The 20732-nt window shown below is 39.8% G+C and overlaps 1 protein-coding gene across 4 annotated transcripts in view; it reads left to right on the top strand.

Annotated features, from left to right (window-relative positions):
* ZNF236 (zinc finger protein 236) overlaps positions 1 to 20732 on the top strand; it is a 157888-nt gene that overhangs the window by 73267 nt on the left and 63889 nt on the right. For all 4 annotated transcript variants that reach the window (XM_058438250.1, XM_058438252.1, XM_058438251.1 and 1 more), the window contains 9 exons: positions 1618 to 1821; positions 7317 to 7458; positions 8097 to 8357; positions 11242 to 11495; positions 13272 to 13373; positions 13865 to 14016; positions 15632 to 15735; positions 17127 to 17278; positions 19028 to 19240. In XM_058438250.1, coding sequence (XP_058294233.1) covers positions 1618 to 1821; positions 7317 to 7458; positions 8097 to 8357; positions 11242 to 11495; positions 13272 to 13373; positions 13865 to 14016; positions 15632 to 15735; positions 17127 to 17278; positions 19028 to 19240 — 1584 coding nt within the window. The remainder of the gene's footprint in view (positions 1 to 1617; positions 1822 to 7316; positions 7459 to 8096; positions 8358 to 11241; positions 11496 to 13271; positions 13374 to 13864; positions 14017 to 15631; positions 15736 to 17126; positions 17279 to 19027; positions 19241 to 20732) is intronic.

Raw genomic sequence — 20732 nt, 5'->3', positions numbered from 1 at the left:
CCACACACAGTACTGCACATAGTACCACACACACAGTACTGCACTTAGGTACCAAACATAGTGCTGCACACAGGTACCAGTGCTGCCCACAGGCACTGCACACGGGTACCACACACAGTGCCAAACAGTACTGCACACAGGCATCATGCACAGTACCAACCACAGTACTGTGTATAGCACTGCCCACAGTACCAAACAGTACTGCACAAAAGTAGTGCATATAGTACCAAACACAGTACTAAACACAGTACCACACACAGGTACCACACACGGTACCAAACACAGTACCACACACAAGTACCACACATGTTACCAAACAGTGCCACACACAGGAACTGCCAATAGTTACTGCACACAGTACTGCACGCACACAGGTGCTAAGAAGGGATTGAGTCACAGCACCTGGGGGAGCAATAATTGACTCCTTAGAGGATGCGTTTCTGTCTTTTCATCGGCACTTGTTGAGTCTCTTCTGTAGGCTGGGCATGAAGTATCTACAGGTAAAGAAAACAAATGCAACCTTGATCTCCATGGAGCTAAGGATATGCTGGGGGAGGCATTAAAAACAAGTAACACTTATAAATGAACATACAGTTACAGAGGGTGAAAAGAGACTTCTGTCCGGGTCAGATTTAGATTTAGACTGAGTGAGCCTTTCTGAGGATACAACACGTAATCTGCGTTTGATCTGGGAAGACCTGAATGCTTTAGCTGGGCCGGGGGGAGGACCAGGGACTTGTTTGTACTGAGGCTTTCTAATCAGTATTAAGACGTGAAATCTTGCATTATGGAGCTCCATTTTCTTTAATGACGTATTTATTGACATGTAATTTACATATAATATTTACCATTTTAATGTGTACAATTCTGAATTGTGCACTCTACACCACTGTCTGATTTTGGAACATTTTTATCACCCTGCAAAGAAACCCTGTACTCATTGGCAATATCTCTCAAATTCCCTCAGGAATCCTCCTCTGGGCTGACAATGTGGATGAGTATTTGACAAAGCTGAAGTTACTCAATTTTGTTGTATGTGTTTCTTTGGAATTTACATTTTCATTTGCTAATAAAATTATAAAACAAGGAAATATTCTTTAGAAGTGGGGCACAGTAGTAAGAGGATCATTAAGAAGATATTAGTACTATTATCATCATCATTTACAATCCAGTGACAACTACTATTTACTGTTTATTTGCAAAATGTGAGACATTACTAAGTGCTGTTTAAACATTAGCTTACGTAATCTCAGCAGCAGCCCTGGAAGCAGGTGTCTTTTAGCCACTTTACAGATGATGACTTAAGAGAGAGAGCATCCTTACATACTGTAAAGTTCTTAAGAACTACTGTCCATATTTTACAATGTAAGACTTTGTCCTAAAAATGCTAAATGTTCTTTTTTTACTTAAAATGCTCTTATTACATGCCTCAATATCTATAATATGCACTGTATACAAACTAGGGAAAATAGTTTACAATATCCATTAAGTTAAAAGCATGGCCTAATAAATTGAAGGTTCAAATCAGTATTGGAAATACTAACATTTTATGTTGGCATTTGCTGTTGAGATGTAACTTCTGGAAATAATTCTAAAATGCGATTTCATTTTTATTAGGTGTTAGACCTTTTGCTTGTCCTCACTGTGACAAAAAATTTCGAACCTCAGGCCATAGGAAGACTCACATTGCTTCCCACTTTAAACATACGGAATTAAGGAAAATGAGGCACCAGCGTAAACCTGCAAAGGTTCGTGTTGGCAAGACGAACGTTCCAGTCCCCGATATTCCTTTGCAGGAACCAATCCTGATAACTGACTTAGGTAAGATGGATTGCAGGGCATCTTTACAATTTATCGAGTCCTATTTTCTTCGGCATTTTTTGAATTGTGTACGCACATTATCGTCTGTGTAGTTAAATAGTTTTTTAGGCATAGTATTAATGAAGTCTGTGTGAAGCCTTGTTTTGCTTTATGGGCTAGTATGTTTTACAGTCAAGATTAAAACCTAAGTTGTATCCAAACTACTGCTCAAATCGTTTTCTTGGATTAGAGACAAATAATGTGTAAGTGAAAACAGTAGTGTATAAGTCCGCATTGAAGAAACATTGCTACCTCAGTGGAACCATCAAAAGTGACAAGTGGTTTTTATGTGAAACACATAGTGCACGTTGTTTTCATCTTTAGGTTCTTTGTGCTGTGTTACAATTATTTGGGCTACTTTAATCTTTGGATTAAAAAGGAAAAGAAAAATCTGCCTGCTTTCCTTTTTAGGTTCAGTGTTATTTTTTGTTTTATTTTATTTTATTATTATTATTTTTTTAGACAAAGTCTCGCTCTTTTGCCCAGGCCAGAGTGCAGTGGTGCTGTCTCGGCTCACTGCAAGCTCCGCCTTCTGGGTTCATGCCATTTTCCTGCCTCAGCCTCCTGAGTAGCTGGGACTACAGGTACCCGCCACCATGCCCGGCTAATTTTTTGTATTTTCAGTAGAGACGGGGTTTCACCGTGTTAGCCAGGATGGTCTCGATCTCCTGACCTCGTGATCCGCCCGCCTCGGCCTCCCAAAGTGCTGGGATTACAGGCGTGAGCCACCGCGCCCGGCCTAGGTTCCATGTTATTATAACCAACCCAAACTATGATTTTGTTAACGATCTGGAAAGAAAACACTGCTTGTTAGAGTCTTTAGAAAAATTATATTTGTCAGTACTAGAACACAATTTAAGAAACTTCATTGTCTTAGTTTGTTTGAGCTCCTGAATAAAAAATACCACTGACTGTGTAGCTTATAAATACTAGAAGTTTACTTCTCACAGCTCTAGAGGCTGAGAAGTCCAAGATCATGGTGCTTGAGTGTCTAGTGAGGTCTCTCTTCCTCATAGATGGTGCCTTCTGGCTATGTCCTCCCAAAGGTCCTACCTCTTACTACATGAATTTTGGGGGACCACAAACATTTAGACCACAGCACTTACTAATGCGTGAATTTACATTTTTATGCAGTTTCTGTATTTCACTACTTTCCTAGGAAAGAGAATTCAATCTATAAGCAAAATTAATATTAAACAAAATATAATTCCTTTATTCCAAAGCATAACCTTTATTTACAATAATTGTAAATTATTGTATAGAGAGATTTTAGATTGTTATAAATTGGGGGTCACCAATAAGATGATCAACAGCCATAAACTTGTGTGAATCTAAGAGTTTAATATCAAAATATTTAAACCAAAAAAATTCAAAGAAAGGAAATACTCAAATTCTCAAGTGTAGTGAAAGATCCTCCAGATCAACTTAAATAAACACCTAAAACTGAAGATTTGAGCACACAAATAAAAAGAGTTACTTAATAGCTTTATAGAATCTTTTGCCTTAAATTATATACTTTTAAATATGCATGAAACAGAAGTCGATCACGTTCTAGGATACAGAAAAATTTCAATAAATTCTCAGAAGTTGATTTTGTATAGGATACAATCTTTGATTAAAGTTCACTGAAAAACTTATAAAATAGCCATCCAAAATTTCATTACATGAAAAGAAGGACTCAAAACAGATACTGCATACTATAGATGTGAGTATTACTTAAACAGGTTGGATGGACCAAAGCCGTCCTAGGAAAAATTAAGACTTTTGAGTATTATTAGAAAATAAGACAGATTAAAAATAAGTAAAATATTTTAAAAAACTAGGAAAATTAAAAGAAAGTAGCAGAAAGGAATTAATACAGCAGTTCCCAACCTTTTTGTCATCAGGGATTGGTTTTGCAGAAGACAGTTTTTCCGCAGATCGGGGGTTGGGTCGGGGGAGTGGTTTCAGGGTAAAACTGTTCCACTCAGATCATCAGACATTAGATTCTCGGAAGAGTGCGCAGCCTAGATCCCTCACATGCACAGTGCACAATAGGGTTCACACTCCTATGAGAATCTAACATGCCGTGGATCTGACAGGAGGCGGAGCTCAGATGGTAAAGCTTACTCACCTGCTATTCACCTCCTGCTGCGTGGCCTGGTTCCTAACAGGCAGCCTGGGGCTTGGGGACCCCTGAATTAATACATATAATGGAATTGGAGATAGAAGACAAAACTGTATTGAACTGAAGTTTTACAAAACTTATAAAAATGAATAGAAAATATAGATGACTTGTCACTAATAAAGGAACATGAGAAAACATAGTATTAGGAATGAGAAAGAAGTTGTTAAGCACAGATACAAATGAGGTAACAATTGTTTGCAAATACTCTACAACTTTTTCCTAATATATTTGAAAATTTTGATGAAATGAATCTTTTCTAAAATAATATGCTTGGCAGAATTGACTGTAGAAGAAATAGAAAACTCCAAAATACACAACAAATTGACAAGATAGTAAAAGATCATCTTCTCCAAAACACCAGTCTGGCTGGGCGCGGTGGCTCACGCCTGTGACCCTAGCACTTTGGAAGGCCGAGGTGGGCGATCACTTGAGGTCAGGAGTTTGAGACCAGCCTGGCCAACATGGCAAAACCCCATCTCTATTACAAATACATAAATTAGCCGGGCATGGTGGCAGGCACCAATAATCCCAGCTACTCAGGAGGCTGAGGCAGGAGAATGGCTTGAACCCAGGAGGCAGAGGTTGCAGTGAGCCAAGATTGCACCACTGGACTGCAGCCTGGGGAACAACAGTGAAACTCTGTCTCCAAAAAAAAAAAAAAAAAAGTCTGGTAATTTAATATACGAATTGTACTAAGCTTCCTAGGAACTATAATTATTATGGTACTTAACTGTTTTTGAGCATAGAATGGGATCAAAACCCCCATGGTAGCTTAGAATACTTTGATATCCTTGTCCAGTTTTGGTTGCTCACAAAATGGAACAACAGACCGGTTTCTTCTTTCAGGTTGCCATAAATCAAGTTATACACCCATGGGTTTCTGGACTTGACGTTTTTGAGTCTTCAGTTGAGTTAGGTTCTTGACTCTTCAGAAATTTTTCAGGGTTAAAATGGGATATATTTTGCTTGTTGGCTTCACAGATGCCTGTATCTTAGACCAGATAGGGGAAGCTGAATTCTTTGGTTTAGGCTGAGGGAGACACATGAGGGAAATGATTGCTAGAGGGAGCTTCACACTGTAAATTATAAAATATTGTAACTATGTCTTATGCTTAATTTTGTTATTTATATTTGTGTTCATCTCTTCTCTCAGACTCTGGGCTCCTTAGAGGCTATAGAAAAGACTTGGCTGTCATAATCTTTGGGGGACAGAGTTTGATAAAAACATGGTAAGGAGAGGTTTAGCATAGAATAGTGTTATGAGAGTAAGTGAAGGTAGAATGCTCATTGAGGAAGCTAGCGGTAGTCCAGGGGAGTCCTTGACCGAGAGCAGTGTGGAAGAGGAAACCTGCGTCCAGGGTTCTGCCATCACTGTTTTTGAGAACCAGGCATGGCATTCAGTCTGCATGTCACAGCACGTGTAGGGAAGGTGGTAGGCGTGGACTGGATGCCTGCATTTTTCTTTCTTTTTTCTTTCCTTTCTTGAGACAGAGTCTCACTCTGTCACCCAGGCTGGAGTGCAATGGTACGATCTCGGCTCACTGCAACCTCTGCCTCTCGGGTTCAAGTGATTCTCCTGCCTCAGCTTCCTGAGTAGCTAGGACTACAGGCATGTGCCACCATGCCTGGTAATTTTTGTATTTTTTGTATTTTTATTTTTTTTTAAGTAGAGATGGGGTTTCTCCATGTTGGCCAGGCTGGTCTCAAACTCCTGACCTCAGGTGATCCACCCAACTTGGCCTCCCAAAGTGCTGGGATTACAGGCCTGAGCCACTGTGCCCAGCCTGCATTTTTCTCTTTTGAGCAGGACAAGTTCTTAGGAAAAAGTGAGGCTGTGCTGTCAAGCACAGGGTGGTGTCAGAGCCTCCCGGAGAGAGGTCTTTGACACAGCTCCGATTGTCCAGAAGGCTTGTGAGATGAGAGAAGCCTTGGTAGTCTTAGGGGTTGTGCTGTGTGGATTATATCACAAGGGAGGGTTCTGAATACTTCTTGAAAAATAAGTAAGGTTCAGATGCAAGCTTCAGGAAGCATAGGTGAATTTCCTTAAATCTAATAATGAGCTAGGTGAAATTGGTTGGGCTGTCAAATTCCCTCCAGCTTTGTAATTGTTTCACTGTTATTTGAGATTGGTGGCAGTGGAAAAAGAAGAGAAGATGCAAGTTTAAGAGACATTGTAGTGGTGTTGATCATTAGGACTGGCAAATGCTGAGTACAGGACAGGGAAGGGAACTCTCAGAGGTCCGGGGCTCCCCAGCCTTAGGGACCAGGAGAAGACTGTTCCAGGCATACAACTAGGAAAGCTGGGAGAAGTTGGCTTTAGGGGAAGAAATTGAAACAGAATCTGTATTTTTATGGAAAGTCAGGAAAAACAGAGTGTGTTCAGAGGTGCATCGTGCTAATCATTGCATAGAAGTTAAGGTGCAACTGAGGGAGGAGAGAGGACTGGGAATGGAGAGCTGTGGGCAGAGGACAGAATCTTGGCCAATGCCTCCTTATCTTGGCAGGAGGAGCAGCCCAAGGCTGATTAGAGGACTGACTGCGTGCGTTGTCCTCTTAACGTTCCAAGTGACTCTTAAGGAATTTGAAAGTTTACCCCTAAGCTTGTCCTGAATTCCTGATATAATGCAGTAGCTTGATTAAGTCATATTTATTAGATGGTCAGCTTGAAGGAATTCTGTATTTAGTAAATGTATATAAAACATGAAATATTTAAATTAGTAATTTTGTTATTTGTAGATATCCCTTTAGTGATATCTGTGAAAACGCTAACCTTTTTAGAACAAAAGATCATGTTATAGTCACTTTTGTTTTCAGTTTATTATAGTATCTAGTGTGCAATATTCATACTGAATACACAAGGTATTGAAATCTTGCTAATTCTGAATCTTGGACATAGTTATGTAGATTCCATGTCAACAAATGCCTATATAGAAAGTAAATGTAGAAATTCATTAAAAATTGGCCGTGGAATCAAGGGAAGTAATTGTGACTAGATATTTCTCATGTTGAAAAAATGAGGAACATTAATATATATTAATTTATAATGTTTATGTTAATTTATAAATTAATTTGTAATGTTATATTATAAATATATTAATTTATAATGTTTCTCCATAAGTATTCTTTGAATAGCCAGTTCCTAACACAATTAAAATAACATAGTTGCAACATTAGAATCTAACTTACCAGAATTTTCATCTTCTGGGTAAAACATATATATGCCTTGTGACATTTAATTGTATTACTAGCATTGACAGTGAATTATGTCTGCTTTTCTTTTGCTTCGTAGGTCTTATCCAGCCCATTCCAAAAAACCAGTTTTTCCAAAGCTATTTCAATAATAATTTTGTCAATGAAGCAGATAGACCATACAAGTGTTTTTACTGTCATCGTGCATATAAAAAATCTTGCCACCTTAAACAACACATCAGGTAAGGTAACGGATTCGCAGATGGAAATTTAGTATAATTAAACTGACTTAGTGACCTGATGACGTCTAGAAGTATTTAGGATGGTAGCATTAGCTTTTAGTATTTAAGATGTCACATTTGACTCCAAAACATTTACTGGTAATTAATATTTTTATTCTTTAATGTCTTGACTAAAATATTTTATCCAGAAATTGCTACTGGAGTTTATGTATATGCTCATTAAATTTCAATGTTTGCAATTTCCAAGAAATATCAAAGAAGTTTATTTTATTAGACTTCCTTTTATGTTTTTCAGATGTATTTATCAGAGTTTAGATTAATTCTTAGTGCTAGCCACAGTGAAAAGGAAGTCGAACCTTGATCATGAGAGACAGTGTGAGGTCATGAAAAAAGTATAGAACTTAGAAAAAGACTTGGCGTCTAGCTTCATCTCAGTCGTGTGACTTGAGGCAGGTCGCTTAAGCACTCTGAGTCTCAGGATTCCTCTTTTGTAAAATGTGGAGAGCTCCGGCATTGCTGCTTAGCTTTAAAAAATGTGATGATGAAGTGAAGCGAAATGCCAGAGTGCATTCTAGTCACAAAGCATTATAAAAGTATAAGAAACATATTCATTAAAATGTGTATTTTTTTTTTTTAAGATCCCATACAGGTGAAAAACCTTTTAAATGTTCTCAGTGTGGAAGAGGCTTTGTTTCTGCAGGCGTGCTCAAAGCACACATCAGAACACACACAGGACTGAAATCTTTCAAGTGTCTGATATGTAATGGGGCTTTCACTACCGGTGGCAGCTTACGGCGACACATGGGTATCCACAACGACCTTCGTCCCTATATGTGTCCCTATTGCCAAAAAACATTTAAGACTTCACTAAATTGCAAAAAGCACATGAAAACCCACAGGTGGGTATAATTCTGATGGTCACTTTTTATCATCTTTATAATTTCCAGTAGATGGTAGGGAGTGTTTTTAGGAAATAATTGTCTTTGATTCTTACATTATTATTTCTAGCTCATACTATATGGGCTCAAGAAATGTAAGTATTAGTGTCTAAGGAGCTAATGGGAGCCATAGACTGAGGCATTAGCATTTTCATTTTTAATTTAATAATGAAGTCGTTTATATTCTGTAAGCTGTCTTTTAAAGCTGTTAGTTGGTAATTAGATGAAATGCTGGACTGTGTCTAATATAGTCAGATAGTGAATATTTCAGAAAAGAGAATCTTAAAGACCCTGTGATTTCTACGCCTGTCATCAGCAAATCTGAATGGTAATTATTCCATGTTGTTGACTTTAAAGAATGCATGCTTTAGATATTCCATAAACTTTTCATTCAGCCTAGCTTATATTTTCACATGATTGGAAGGCTAGCTTATCTCTATGTGGATGTAATCCAGAAGAGATGCATTTCTGACTAGTGCTGGGGCCTATTCGATGAGTATTTCTGTGAAGCCACAGAATTCTGTGTGGTACTGTAAAACCTGGGTAGGGTGACCACAGCTTAGGAGATGTGAAAGGGAGAGTCACTAGGCCTAAAGCTGCTGCCCTGGAACATTTGCTTTGAGACAGCATTTTAACCCAGATACGTCTGCCTGGATGTCTACAAAGCAAAACCTTAAATATTAGAATAAGTTAACTGTGATGGTGTTTTTTGATATTATTGATCTGAATGCCTAAGCACCCTCAAAAATTGACGTTTTTGATTTCAGCATCATTGATTGCTTAGCTGAGAAATTTGCCTGCTGCTTGAGACCACCCAGGGAGTGTGGTATTGGTGGTGTTATATGTGGATTCCTGTCAATTACATATCCACTTATACTTCACTGCATTTTGTGGAGGGAATCCTGTGCAGGGCACTGCATGTGTTTGGGAACTAGGGAACTCGGGGGCACATAGATGTTGAGGATGCTTGTGTTTCTGCTCGCTGTAGCAGGATGACGGGTCCCCAGTTGGACCGAGAGCTTACCATGCTAAGAAGAATGGCGCTTGGGCACTTGCTTGCTCAGTGGAATGTTAAATCAAATCTTTTTCAGTCAGGAAGCCAGCCTTTTCCAGTGTACTTTTTGTAGTAGTATTGGGAATATGGGTGTTCAGGCCCTTGTTTCTGGACCCAGTGACCAATGGTGTAATTGCGGGGTCTCCTTTATTAAGTGGTATATTGTGTGACCATTGTTTGCCATCAGTTTCGAGGGACACGTGTAGGAGATCAATGTAGAGTTTTGAGAGGACACTAAGCAGATCAGCCTGTCGTTGCAGAGCTGCAGTGCTTTGCTTTTACAGATTGTGTGCACTTGGAATCTGCCTACAAGGAGAGCATCCAGTCAGGGTTTCATTCCTTTGCTTGAATTGTTGGAAATTCCCAAAATACCACATATACTCATGCTAAAGATAGGTAAAGAAGGTTACTATAGTAAAATTTATGGGAAAAAACAAAGAACCAAGGAAACAAACAGAAAACAAGCCTCCATCAGTTAGTGTGTGACACACATGGGCTTAGGTTAGAGTGGCTTTTACAGACCCCTGTGTGCCACTGCGCTGCTGTGTGGAAGCATCACAGTGGAGGTACAGGCGTGCATTTTCTAACTCTTCTCTATTATGCGACACATTTTTGTTCTCCCTTCCACAGTAAAAGTAGTAATGAATTGTCTGTTTTGGATATTAGAAAACGAAGAGGGAAAATTTTGTTTGGAACCGAGAATGAAATTCTGAGTAGGCAGATTCCTAAGATGCTGGAATAGAGCCCGTGATGCAGCTTGTATGGTCTGTGTGTGCAGAGGCAGAAGAGGGGACCAGGCAGCTCTTTTTTGTGTGTGTGGGTGTTTTTGTTTGTTTGTTTGAGATGGAGTCTCGCTCTGCTACACAGGCTGGAGTGCTGTGGTGCAATTTTGGCTCACTGCAACCTCCTGCCTCAGCCTCCCAAGTAGCTGGGATTACAGGCGTGCACCCCTGCACCTGGCTAATTTTTGTATTTGTAGTAGAGATGGGGTTTCACCATGTTGGCCAGGCTGGCCTTGAACTCCTGACCTCAGGTGATCCTCCAGCCTTGGCCTCCCAAAGTTCTGGGATTACAGGTGTGAGCTGTGCACCTGGCTGGCTCTTTGTCTTAGATATTCTTCGTACTAGCCAGCCTGTTAGTCAGATAATTGTGTGAGATTTTTTCTTTTTTTTTTTTTTTCGAGTTCTCAGTTCATTGCTGAATTCATTGTTCATCTTTTCCTTTGAAAGAGAAATTGTTGACTTTGATGAATATATGCTGGATACACTTTGTGTATGTAAATGTTGCTGAAAGCAACATTTGGATTGTGGGTCCAATAAAAAGCCTGAGGCCCAGGCTGTGAGAGACAGTAGGTGATGAGGCTGGAGCCTGTCTGTGCACCACATGTGTTGTCAGATTTAGATAGTCTATAAAGGTGTCGTCTCAATTAGTACAAGTATTTTTCTGAATACTTAGACTCATTGCAGAACTTGAGTTGGGAGAGTTTTACTTTTAAACACGAGACATCTTTCTAATGTTTTTAAACTATTAGGCATTCGGGTTTGTGTTGTCCTTCATCCTCCCTTCGTGCCTCGTGTCTTGTAGCCGGTGGAAGCACTTAAAGAAAAGGCAAACGAGCTCTCTTCAGAGTTACTAATGTGTTCGGTTTTTACCTGAATTGCCATCATGACTTCAAAATGAAATCTTAATAAAAAATGTTGTTTAATCAATGACAGCTTTTCACTGTAGTATCCCATGCCAGTAACCTTTGACAGCATCTAGTCTGATGAACTGTTGTTAATCTTTCTGAAGATACGAACTTGCCCAGCAGCTGCAACAGCATCAGCAGGCAGCCTCGATAGACGACAGCACTGTAGACCAGCAGAGCATGCAGGCCTCCACCCAGATGCAGGTGGAGATCGAGAGCGACGAGCTGCCGCAGACGGCGGAGGTGGTCACGGCGAACCCCGAGGCCATGCTGGACCTGGAGCCTCAGCACGTGGTGGGCACGGAGGAAGCAGGGCTGGGCCAGCAGTTGGCAGATCAGCCCCTGGAAGCAGATGAAGGTAAATGTTTCAGGATATTTAACTCTTTGAGTGATCCCAACAGAGTTTTGCAGCCTTTCCCACTCATTGCAGTCCGTTGGTGTCTCCCATCACTGACTTTTGTAACAATTTGTGCTGTATGTGAAAGAGATTGAATTGAGTATTGGATGTCATTCCATGTCCTCTTAAATTAGATTTTTACTCTTTAATTTTATTAGATTTCTTAGGGGAAGTTCTTTTTTTAAAAAACAAAAACAAAGTGATCAGACTTCTTGTTAGGAAATAGTAGAAATCTTGTTAGGAGGTAGTTGAAATTTTAGGACTACAGCAAAATCTACCGTCCTTATTTTGATATAGGTGCTTCCAATTTTTTTCCATACAAATGTGCAGGGGTGTGTGTGTCTGTGTGTGTGTGTGTGTGCATGCGTGCGTGTGTGTTTGGTATGCATATTAATTATACAAATAAGGCTGAGTGTGGTAGCTTACACCTGTAATCCCAGCACTTTGGGAGGCTGAGGCAGGTGGATCACTTGAGGTCAGCAGTTCAAGACCAGCCTGGCCATGGTGAAGCCGTATCTCTACTAAAAATATGAAACTTAGCTGGGCGTGGTAGTGCATACCTGTAATCCCAGCTACGTAGGAGGCTGAGGCAGGAGAATTGCTTGAACCTGGGAGGCGGAGGTTGCAGTGAGCCAAGATGGGGCCACTGCACTCCAGCCTGGACAATGGAGTGAGTGAGACTCTGTCTCAAAAAAAAAAAAAAATTATACAAATAGGATCTTGCAGTGCATACTATTTTGTGACCTTTTATCCCCAGTATATTGAGAACATCTTTCTTTTTTTTTTTTGAGACAGAGTCTCACTGTCGCACAGGCTGGAGTGCAGTGGCGCGATCTCGGCTCACTGCAGGCTCCGCCCCCTGGGGTTCACGCCATTCTCCTGCCTTAGCCTCCCCGGTAGCTGGGACTACAGGTGCCCGCCACCTCGCCCGGCTAATTTTTTGTATTTTTAGTAGAGACGGGGTTTCACTGTGTTAGCCAGGATGGTCTCAATCTCCTGACCTCGTGATCCGCCCGCCTCGGCCTCCCAAAGTGCTGGGATTACAGGCGTGAGCCACTGCGCCCGGCCGAGGACATCTTTCAAGTGTACATCTGTATGATCTTTAGTATTCTATAAAGTATATTCAGTATAGATTCAAAGATTAATGTAGGTCAGTGAACTGTTGGTGACTGGTCTGCAGTGAGATTAGGCTCCTGAACCAGAATGTAAAGCAGCACATTGCTTCCTTCATCAGTAAAGTCTGGCTACAAAAAACAATGTCAGGTCAACTGTAGACTGTGATTAGTGACATAGCTGGCTGCATCTGGCACAGGCTTCTTATCTTACACAGGCATGTCAACAAACAATGTGCTGACCAGTTTATTGTTTTGTTTTATGGATGTCTCAAATGTATTCCGTCTTTGGGGAGGATTGTACACTTACCCCTATGGTGCCTGCAACCATGCACACCCAGAAAGGTTTTAAACAATTATGGAATGTAATAGCATTTTAGAATATTGTTTAATGGAACAATGTCTAAGTTTTCAGACAGATGCTAAAGGCTTTCAGGGATGATATTCTAGAAATGCAAAGAGAATGCTTTAAGCATATCTATGTGTGTAAATTATCTCCCTGTTTTCTTTTCAAAATAAGGTGTCTGATATTTGAAAACTCGCCGAAGTATACTTTTGGATAGATTTGCAAGTGTGAAATAACTTCCAAATGTATGAGTCCCCCTTTTTTACATCTCATCCTTAGATGGGTTTGTGGCTCCACAGGACCCTCTTCGAGGGCACATAGACCAGTTTGAAGAGCAGACCCCTGCACAACAGTCCTTCGAACCAGCAGGGCTACCCCAAGGTCAGTGGTGGGTTTTCAATGAAATTTGTAAGTGAGCTGTACCTCAGTTGAATTTAATTTCATGACAACCTTACATGTTTTCTCTTAAGGCCCTTCCAAAATGTATGGTTTCAAACCAAATAACTTTTTGCATGCATTGTAGATTTTTTTTTTATTGATGCATACTATTTTGTGGTCTGCTTAGGTCTTCTGGAAAGTGACCTTTGCAGTCATTCTACACGTAGTTTCCAGTCAAGAAAAGGTGGCTGAGTAGAAATTGGAACTTCGTGGTGGCTCGTCCTGTAAAGCCTCCGGTGCTGTAATGTCTGCTGAGCACAGCCTCCTGCCTGTTAGCAAACAGTGTTAAAGCTTGCTAATAGCAGCTAGTCTAATTCTAATTCAGAAAATAAAAATGCCCCTTTAGACATTTTAAATTTATAAACCCCTTTTTTAGAACATTTTAATGTAACTTTAATATTTTTGTAGAACTCCTCTTTTCTAATTTATTTTAGGTTTTACAGTGACCGATACGTACCATCAGCAGCCTCAGTTTCCACCTGTCCAACAGCTACAGGATTCCAGCACACTTGAGTCTCAGGCCCTCTCCACAAGCTTCCACCAGCAGAGCTTGCTGCAGGCTCCCAGCTCTGATGGGATGAATGTAGTGAGTATGGACAGAGGGGTGCATACATAGCAGTATTTAGCAGGTGCTATTTTATGCTTCACTGTGATTATTTAAAATTTCCTTAAGGGAAATTTTAAGAGGCATGCTCACTTCTTGTAGCATTAAGGTTACTGCATTACCTGGGAAATCCTCAGTGTTTAGTACATAGGCTTTCTTTTTCCTTAAAACATTTTAATTTTACTTAAAGGTTTCAGTGCCATGGTGTGGCCTTGCATTTGTGATTAAAAACCAAGAGTTTACTAGAGTGTTATGTAATAACACGTTGAAAGATACCATGTTGCTTTAGGCACAAAGCCTCAACATTTTTATTTGTGGACTTTTAAACATGTTAGAAGGAAAATATAATGAATGCTGGCATTAAAAAATATTTAAATGCATCATTTAAAATTTTATCTCTTACTCTTCATTGGAGACATTTTAATTTTGGTTTTGGTTTTCATTTTTCTGCTTTTGGAAATTTCTTAATAGTGATGAGAAATGACTGACCAATTGTTATCCCTCTTTAAAATCCACCACTGGTAGCTTTGCCCAAGTGGTAGGGCTGGGCATTTTCATGACCATCCACAAGGCCGGTCATAAGAGAAGCAATAATAGCCATTGGCAAGGATGTGGGGAAACCAGAGCCCTCCCACGCTACTGTGGGCTGTCAAATCCTACAGCCACAATGAAAGTAAAGCTGTATAGAAGATTTATAGACTAGTTCTTAATGCCTACTCTACCTCATGTGCCCTCCCGTGAAAATTTCAGAACATTTTTCTCGTAGCTAGAAACTACATAATTGGCAGCAGATGCTGAATCTGGGAAGTGGAGAACATACTTCTTAGCAGCTGACTTTACTCCAGAGCTCTCTAAATAAAACTGTGGAAACCCAGTTCTGTTGTTGTAGTTTATCTAAGTTGGTTTTGGAAGTCAGGTAAACAAATGCAACACAGGCCCTTGCTTATAGCAACTTGCAGTTGCTGCACAGGGGTGGATGACTCCACTGTTCACAGTCTGTCCTGTGACTCCAGGCCTTCTGAAGGTCAGTGGAACTTACCCTCTGCTCAGTGTGAGCATGGATCTATTATAGAGTGGGTAGAAAACATTGACCAGATTTTTGTTTCGTCCTTGCTGTGGTAGCATGGGTTGTAATGCCGCTGTCAGGAAGGGATGGGGTCAGTGTGACTGCTCCATATATGCGTGGTACCGTTCTTGGGGACGGAGAGCATGTCTTTCTCACCCTCTGGTTTGTGTGACAAGAGGAGACATAATATTATACTCTCTGAAGGTGGGATTTTATCCACTGTCAGTAAGAGTAGAGCAGATGAAAGAGGAATCTCTTATTAAGATATATAAAATAATCAGTTTTATGGTTGATTAAGCTTTGTGTTAAGGTAGGGTAATAGAAAATAAACAGGTCTTCATTTAATAAAATCTGTGTAAGTGATCTTTATTATTGCTCTGGCTTAAATGATTACAATGAACTATTTGGGGTTTCTCCCTCTTAAATCCACATTTTATGTATGTTCTTATCCTTAGTTCTTAGCTGCTCAGTTGTTTTATGTTTATTCACAGATATTCAAGTAGTTCGTTTTATACTTCTCTTAAATTTTAGACAACTCGCTTGATTCAGGAGTCATCCCAAGAGGAACTGGACCTGCAGGCGCAAGGTTCCCAGTTTCTAGAGGACAACGAGGACCAGAGCAGGCGCTCTTACAGGTAGTTGTCTGCACACACCAGCTCATGGTACTGCCGGCTTGCAGGAACGGATGCTGCTGTGTGCTTGCTCCGCTCCAAGGGCTCTGCAATTTCATTCTCTCAAAACTGTTCAAAACAGTTCCATTGTCATCCATATTCTGTAAATAAAGGATCTAAGACAAAAGAGATTAACTTGCTAAACTTTTTGCAGCAGATAAGTGAGCAGGCCAGGATTTGGGTACGGCAGTCTTCAGTTTGTCTGTTTGAAGTACTCTTGCTGCAGCTTCCCGTCACTGTTTTAAGTCATTATTATTCCATTTTCAGAAATTACTTAAATTTATATTATACCTTTTAGTTCAAGACTCTTCATGTGCTTTACATATAACAATCTGTGTACCAGGATACAGCACAATTAGAAAGACAGCTTTTTAGATGTGTCCGTCCACTGGCCCAGCAGTACATACCGAGCACCCTCGGTGCAGCATACAAGTAATTTTTGTATTTTTAGTAGAGATGGGGTTTCACCACATTCGCCAGGCTGGTCTTGAACTCCTGACCTCAGGTGATCCACCTGCATTGGCCTCCCAAAGTGCTGGGATTACAGGTGTGAGCCACCGCCAAACCAGATTTACAAGAGTGAATTTTCAAAATGTATTCAGACACTTCAGCTTTTAGTTTAATTTGGACTTGAGAGGAAAGTTAGTTGCCTCTATGTGGGCACCCAGTCTTGACTTAGGTTATAGTGTAGGGACGTTGCTAACCTCTTACTGGAGATTAAAACTTGAGAATGGACAAAAGAGATATACTAATGGAATAAGCTTTTAATAATATGTGAGTAGGATTTTTGAAATTTATTTTAATCCTTAAGATAACATTAGTCTATTCAGTAACAACTGAAGGGGAAATAATACTGCATATTTATATATTATTCAGCATAACTCCAGTACACTCTGTTTTGTATTTTATAAATCAAAGGAGTACATGGATTGGCATTTCCAAGTGACTAGATGCAGGAATGATTCTGCTTCTGAGGCAATGGAAGGATTCTTAGTGTCTAACGACTTAATAAAGAAAAGAGTGCATACATTTTCTTCCTGTTATGCTTAGAGAGAGTTTCTAATTGATCAAATATTATGTCTGCTGGGGAGTTATAGGATTTACTATTTTTTAAGTAGTACATTTAAGACTATAAATACTCTGAGCAGAATTTGGTCTAACAAATGATTGTTGGCAATGTTTTATAGTTTATAATTTCTTCAATGTTGGAGAGCACACCTGGTTCTGTAACAGTTGTGCCTAAATGTTTCATGGTTGTTGGTGAAGCTTGTTTGCTTTTCTTCCCTTCTCAGGTGCTGTATTTGTAATTGTGCTATGAATTAACGTGGTCTGAGTTCTGTATGTTTGCTTTGTAGGTGTGACTATTGCAACAAAGGCTTTAAGAAGTCCAGCCACCTGAAGCAGCACGTGCGGTCGCACACCGGGGAAAAGCCCTACAAGTGCAAGCTCTGTGGACGTGGCTTTGTTTCCTCTGGGGTCCTCAAGTCCCACGAGAAGACACACACAGGTCACTGTCTGGCTTGTACTTGGAGATTAGTCCTTAAAGAAAAAAGCTTTACTGAGATATAATCCATATGCCATTCAATTCACCCACTTAAAGTGTACAATTCAGTGATTTTTAGTATGTTCATAGAGTTCTGCAACCATCAAAACTGTAATTTTAGGACATTTTTATTACACACAAAAGAAACTCTGTACCCGTTAACAGTCACTCCTCATTTCCCCTCAATGCCCAGAACCTCAAGCACCCAGTATCTACCTCTGTCTTTATGGATTTGCCTGTCCTGGGTATTTTATAGAAATACGTGGCATTTTGTGTCTGCTTCTTTCATAGCACAGTGTGCTCAAGTTTCACCTGTGCTATATGGGTGGATCAGAACCTCATTCCTTTCCATTGTAGGATATGCCACATCTTACTGATCCATTCATCAGGTGATGGACATTGGGGTTATTTCCATATTTTGTTTATTATGAGTAATCCTGCTATCCACATTTGTATTTAAGTTTTTGTGTGGACATGGGCTCATTGCTCTACCTAGGAGTGGAATTGTTTGGTCATATGTTAACTCTGTTAAAACATTTGTTTTCCATTGTGGCTGTAGGATTTGACAGCCCAGGGTAGCGTGGGAGGGCTCTGGTTTCCCCACATCCTTGCCAATGGCTATTATTGCTTCTCTTATGACCGGCCTTGTGGATGGTCATGAGCCTTCCCACGTGCCATTGTGGTTTTGCTTTGATTTTTATTTCTTCGATGGCTAATCATGTTAAACATCTTTCACAGACACTGAGAAATGTCTGTTCTAATCCTATGCCCATTTTAAAATTGGATTATTTGCCTTATGGAGTTGTAAGAGGTTTTTATATTCTGGCTACTGGCCTTTATCAGATACATGGTGTACAGTTAAAAATATTTTTAACATATTCTGTTATCTGTTTAATATACTCAGTATATTCATTATAAGTTTAATATCAGTGTATATTTTGTATAAGGCTTTATTTGAAAATGAAGATATACTGCTTAGAAACATAAAGCCAAGCAAAATAAGGAAAAGTTTTATTGACTGGTCCATAGGTTGATGATTGAGGAGTGGTTTTAGTGGATATTGGAAAGATTGCTGGGAGTAGTTTATATGGGACTTTGAAGGACCTGCTACGGAGGCAGAGAGCAGCAATATATGACTTTTATAAGGAAGGGTGGAAGAAAGACAGAAATAGGAGGAAAATAGCTAGTTACTTGGTTCTGTGTCATTGGTCCAGAGGAGAGAGGGCCTTCTATATGGGACTTTATTTGAAAGTAAAGCTGTATAGAAGATTTATAGACTAGTTCTTAATGCCTGCTCTACCTCATGTGCTATGGGAGTGATGAAAAGATGGATTGGAGAAAACATTTCTGGAGTAGAATCCACATGTTGCCAGTTTAAATGTAAAAGACCGAGGACAGAGAGGACTTGATTTGTTTTGGAGACTGTGACTTCACAGAGCCTGCTGATTTCAGTAGAGAAGGCAGTAAGATGTCCTATGTCAAATTCCATGTTCTTAAAACAATCCCATTTCTAAAAATTGGAAACCCACACCAAATAAACTGTCTATAATTTTGTAATTTACTTTTTTTTTTTTTTAACCAAACTCTGCTAAGCCTCAAGATAATGTTGTGACTTACTAAACATATCTTTGTTTGGTTTTGACTGCTTCTGGTTTTAAGGTAATGAAATAGGATTTGTTCCAGCCGTTTTTTTCTCTGTTTCTGTGCTTGTAGGAGTGAAGGCGTTCAGCTGCAGTGTGTGCAATGCTTCCTTCACCACCAATGGCAGCCTCACCCGGCACATGGCCACACATATGAGCATGAAGCCTTATAAGTGTCCATTTTGTGAGGAGGGTTTCCGAACTACAGTGCATTGTAAAAAGCACATGAAGAGACACCAAACAGTCCCCTCTGCTGTGTCAGCCACTGGAGAGACAGAAGGAGGAGGTATTTTCCATTTGTTGATTCAAGGTGTATTAACCCGATGCTAATTTAGGAATAAATCCATTCACAAATCACCATGAGTATTTTGACCTGGCTATGTACTGATTAGTTCAGTAGCACCCTGAGTTTTTAATAGTTTTATTTTCTGATTATGAAAGGCATACATGCTCTTTGAAGAAAAATTCAGAGGTGCAATGAAGAAAACATCTGCTCTTACAAATCACCACACACTGAATTAGCATTTGCTGTCACAGTGTGCTCTTCCTTTCATACTTAGGCGCACATGTTGCTAGAGACTTTAATGTTTTTTAACAAATATGGTATCTTGCTCTATGTAGTGTTGTAGTATGCTTTATTTTTTGTCTACTGAAGTTTATTATAGGCATATTTAATTTATTGAACACAGGTCTACATCAGCTCAGATGACTCCATGGAATTCCATCATATTTTATGATATAATTTTCTGTTGATGGATTGATGGATATGTAGCTAGTATCTGGTCTTTCACTGAAATGGTAATGGTAGCATTTATGGAGTACTGTAACCCTTGGTAAAACCTGTGCTTGCCATTACATTGTCTCACGTAATAGACACAAAACACTGCATAGTTGGAGGGATTAATCTCATTTTGTACACTAACCAGCTAAACATTAGACAAGTTAATTCGCCCAAGTCCCATACCAAGTGGAAAAATCCTGAGTATTATTTTTGTGCTTATACTTTTTGTACTTATAAGACAACTTCTTTTTAGGAAGTTCCACAATGAAATTATAGAGTTAAGAATAGAGCACATTTTATATTTTGACACATTGTGCCAGCACACAGATTGCAGTTTTTAAATCCGTGTTAGTTCTGACACTCTTGGAGGTCACGGCTAGTCTGAGTGTATGTGTTGGCCTGGGCTCTTGCCTGTGCCACGGCCATCCTGTCCTGGCACAGTTGGTGTGCAGTGTTGTCGGTGAATCTTGTGTCAGTGGCTGTGTGGAGACGGGTGCTAAATGGGGACTGTCATCAGAGGTCAGACCTGCTGGTGGCCCATCATCCTCTCTCAAGGTACTGCCCCCTCTGCCTGCTTTGCCACCATCTGACCGAAAGACCACAGTGAGACCATCTGGGGTCCCCGGTGGGTTATGGCAGTCTACGTTTCTCTGCTGTTTTGAGGAATAAGTCTGTAAAACTTGCCTAAACTCCCTCAAAGTAACAAAAACTGCGACTTAACCATTGCCAGAGCCATTGTGCACCTCGTTTCTTTAGTAGATAATTCTGGAATAAAAGTTTTTGACCTGTTATACTGAGATAGTTCAAACTCTTTAATCTGATGATACTTAGTAAAGCCTTTATTTCCATTTTTAAAATTTTGTCATGAGATTTCATAGAGTATAAAAAGAAAATGACCCTTTCCTTCAAATGAGTTAAAGGCTATAGGACATCCAGGCATTATTTCTAGAACCCCGTCATTTGGAGAGTGTTAATTTATCAGCCAAATACAAATAAT

The sequence above is a fragment of the Hylobates moloch genome, unplaced genomic scaffold (assembly GCF_009828535.3).
Source record: "Hylobates moloch isolate HMO894 unplaced genomic scaffold, HMol_V3 SCAFFOLD_5, whole genome shotgun sequence".
NCBI classification, from domain to species: domain Eukaryota; kingdom Metazoa; phylum Chordata; class Mammalia; order Primates; family Hylobatidae; genus Hylobates; species Hylobates moloch.
This window is presented reverse-complemented; position numbering and strand designations above follow the sequence as displayed.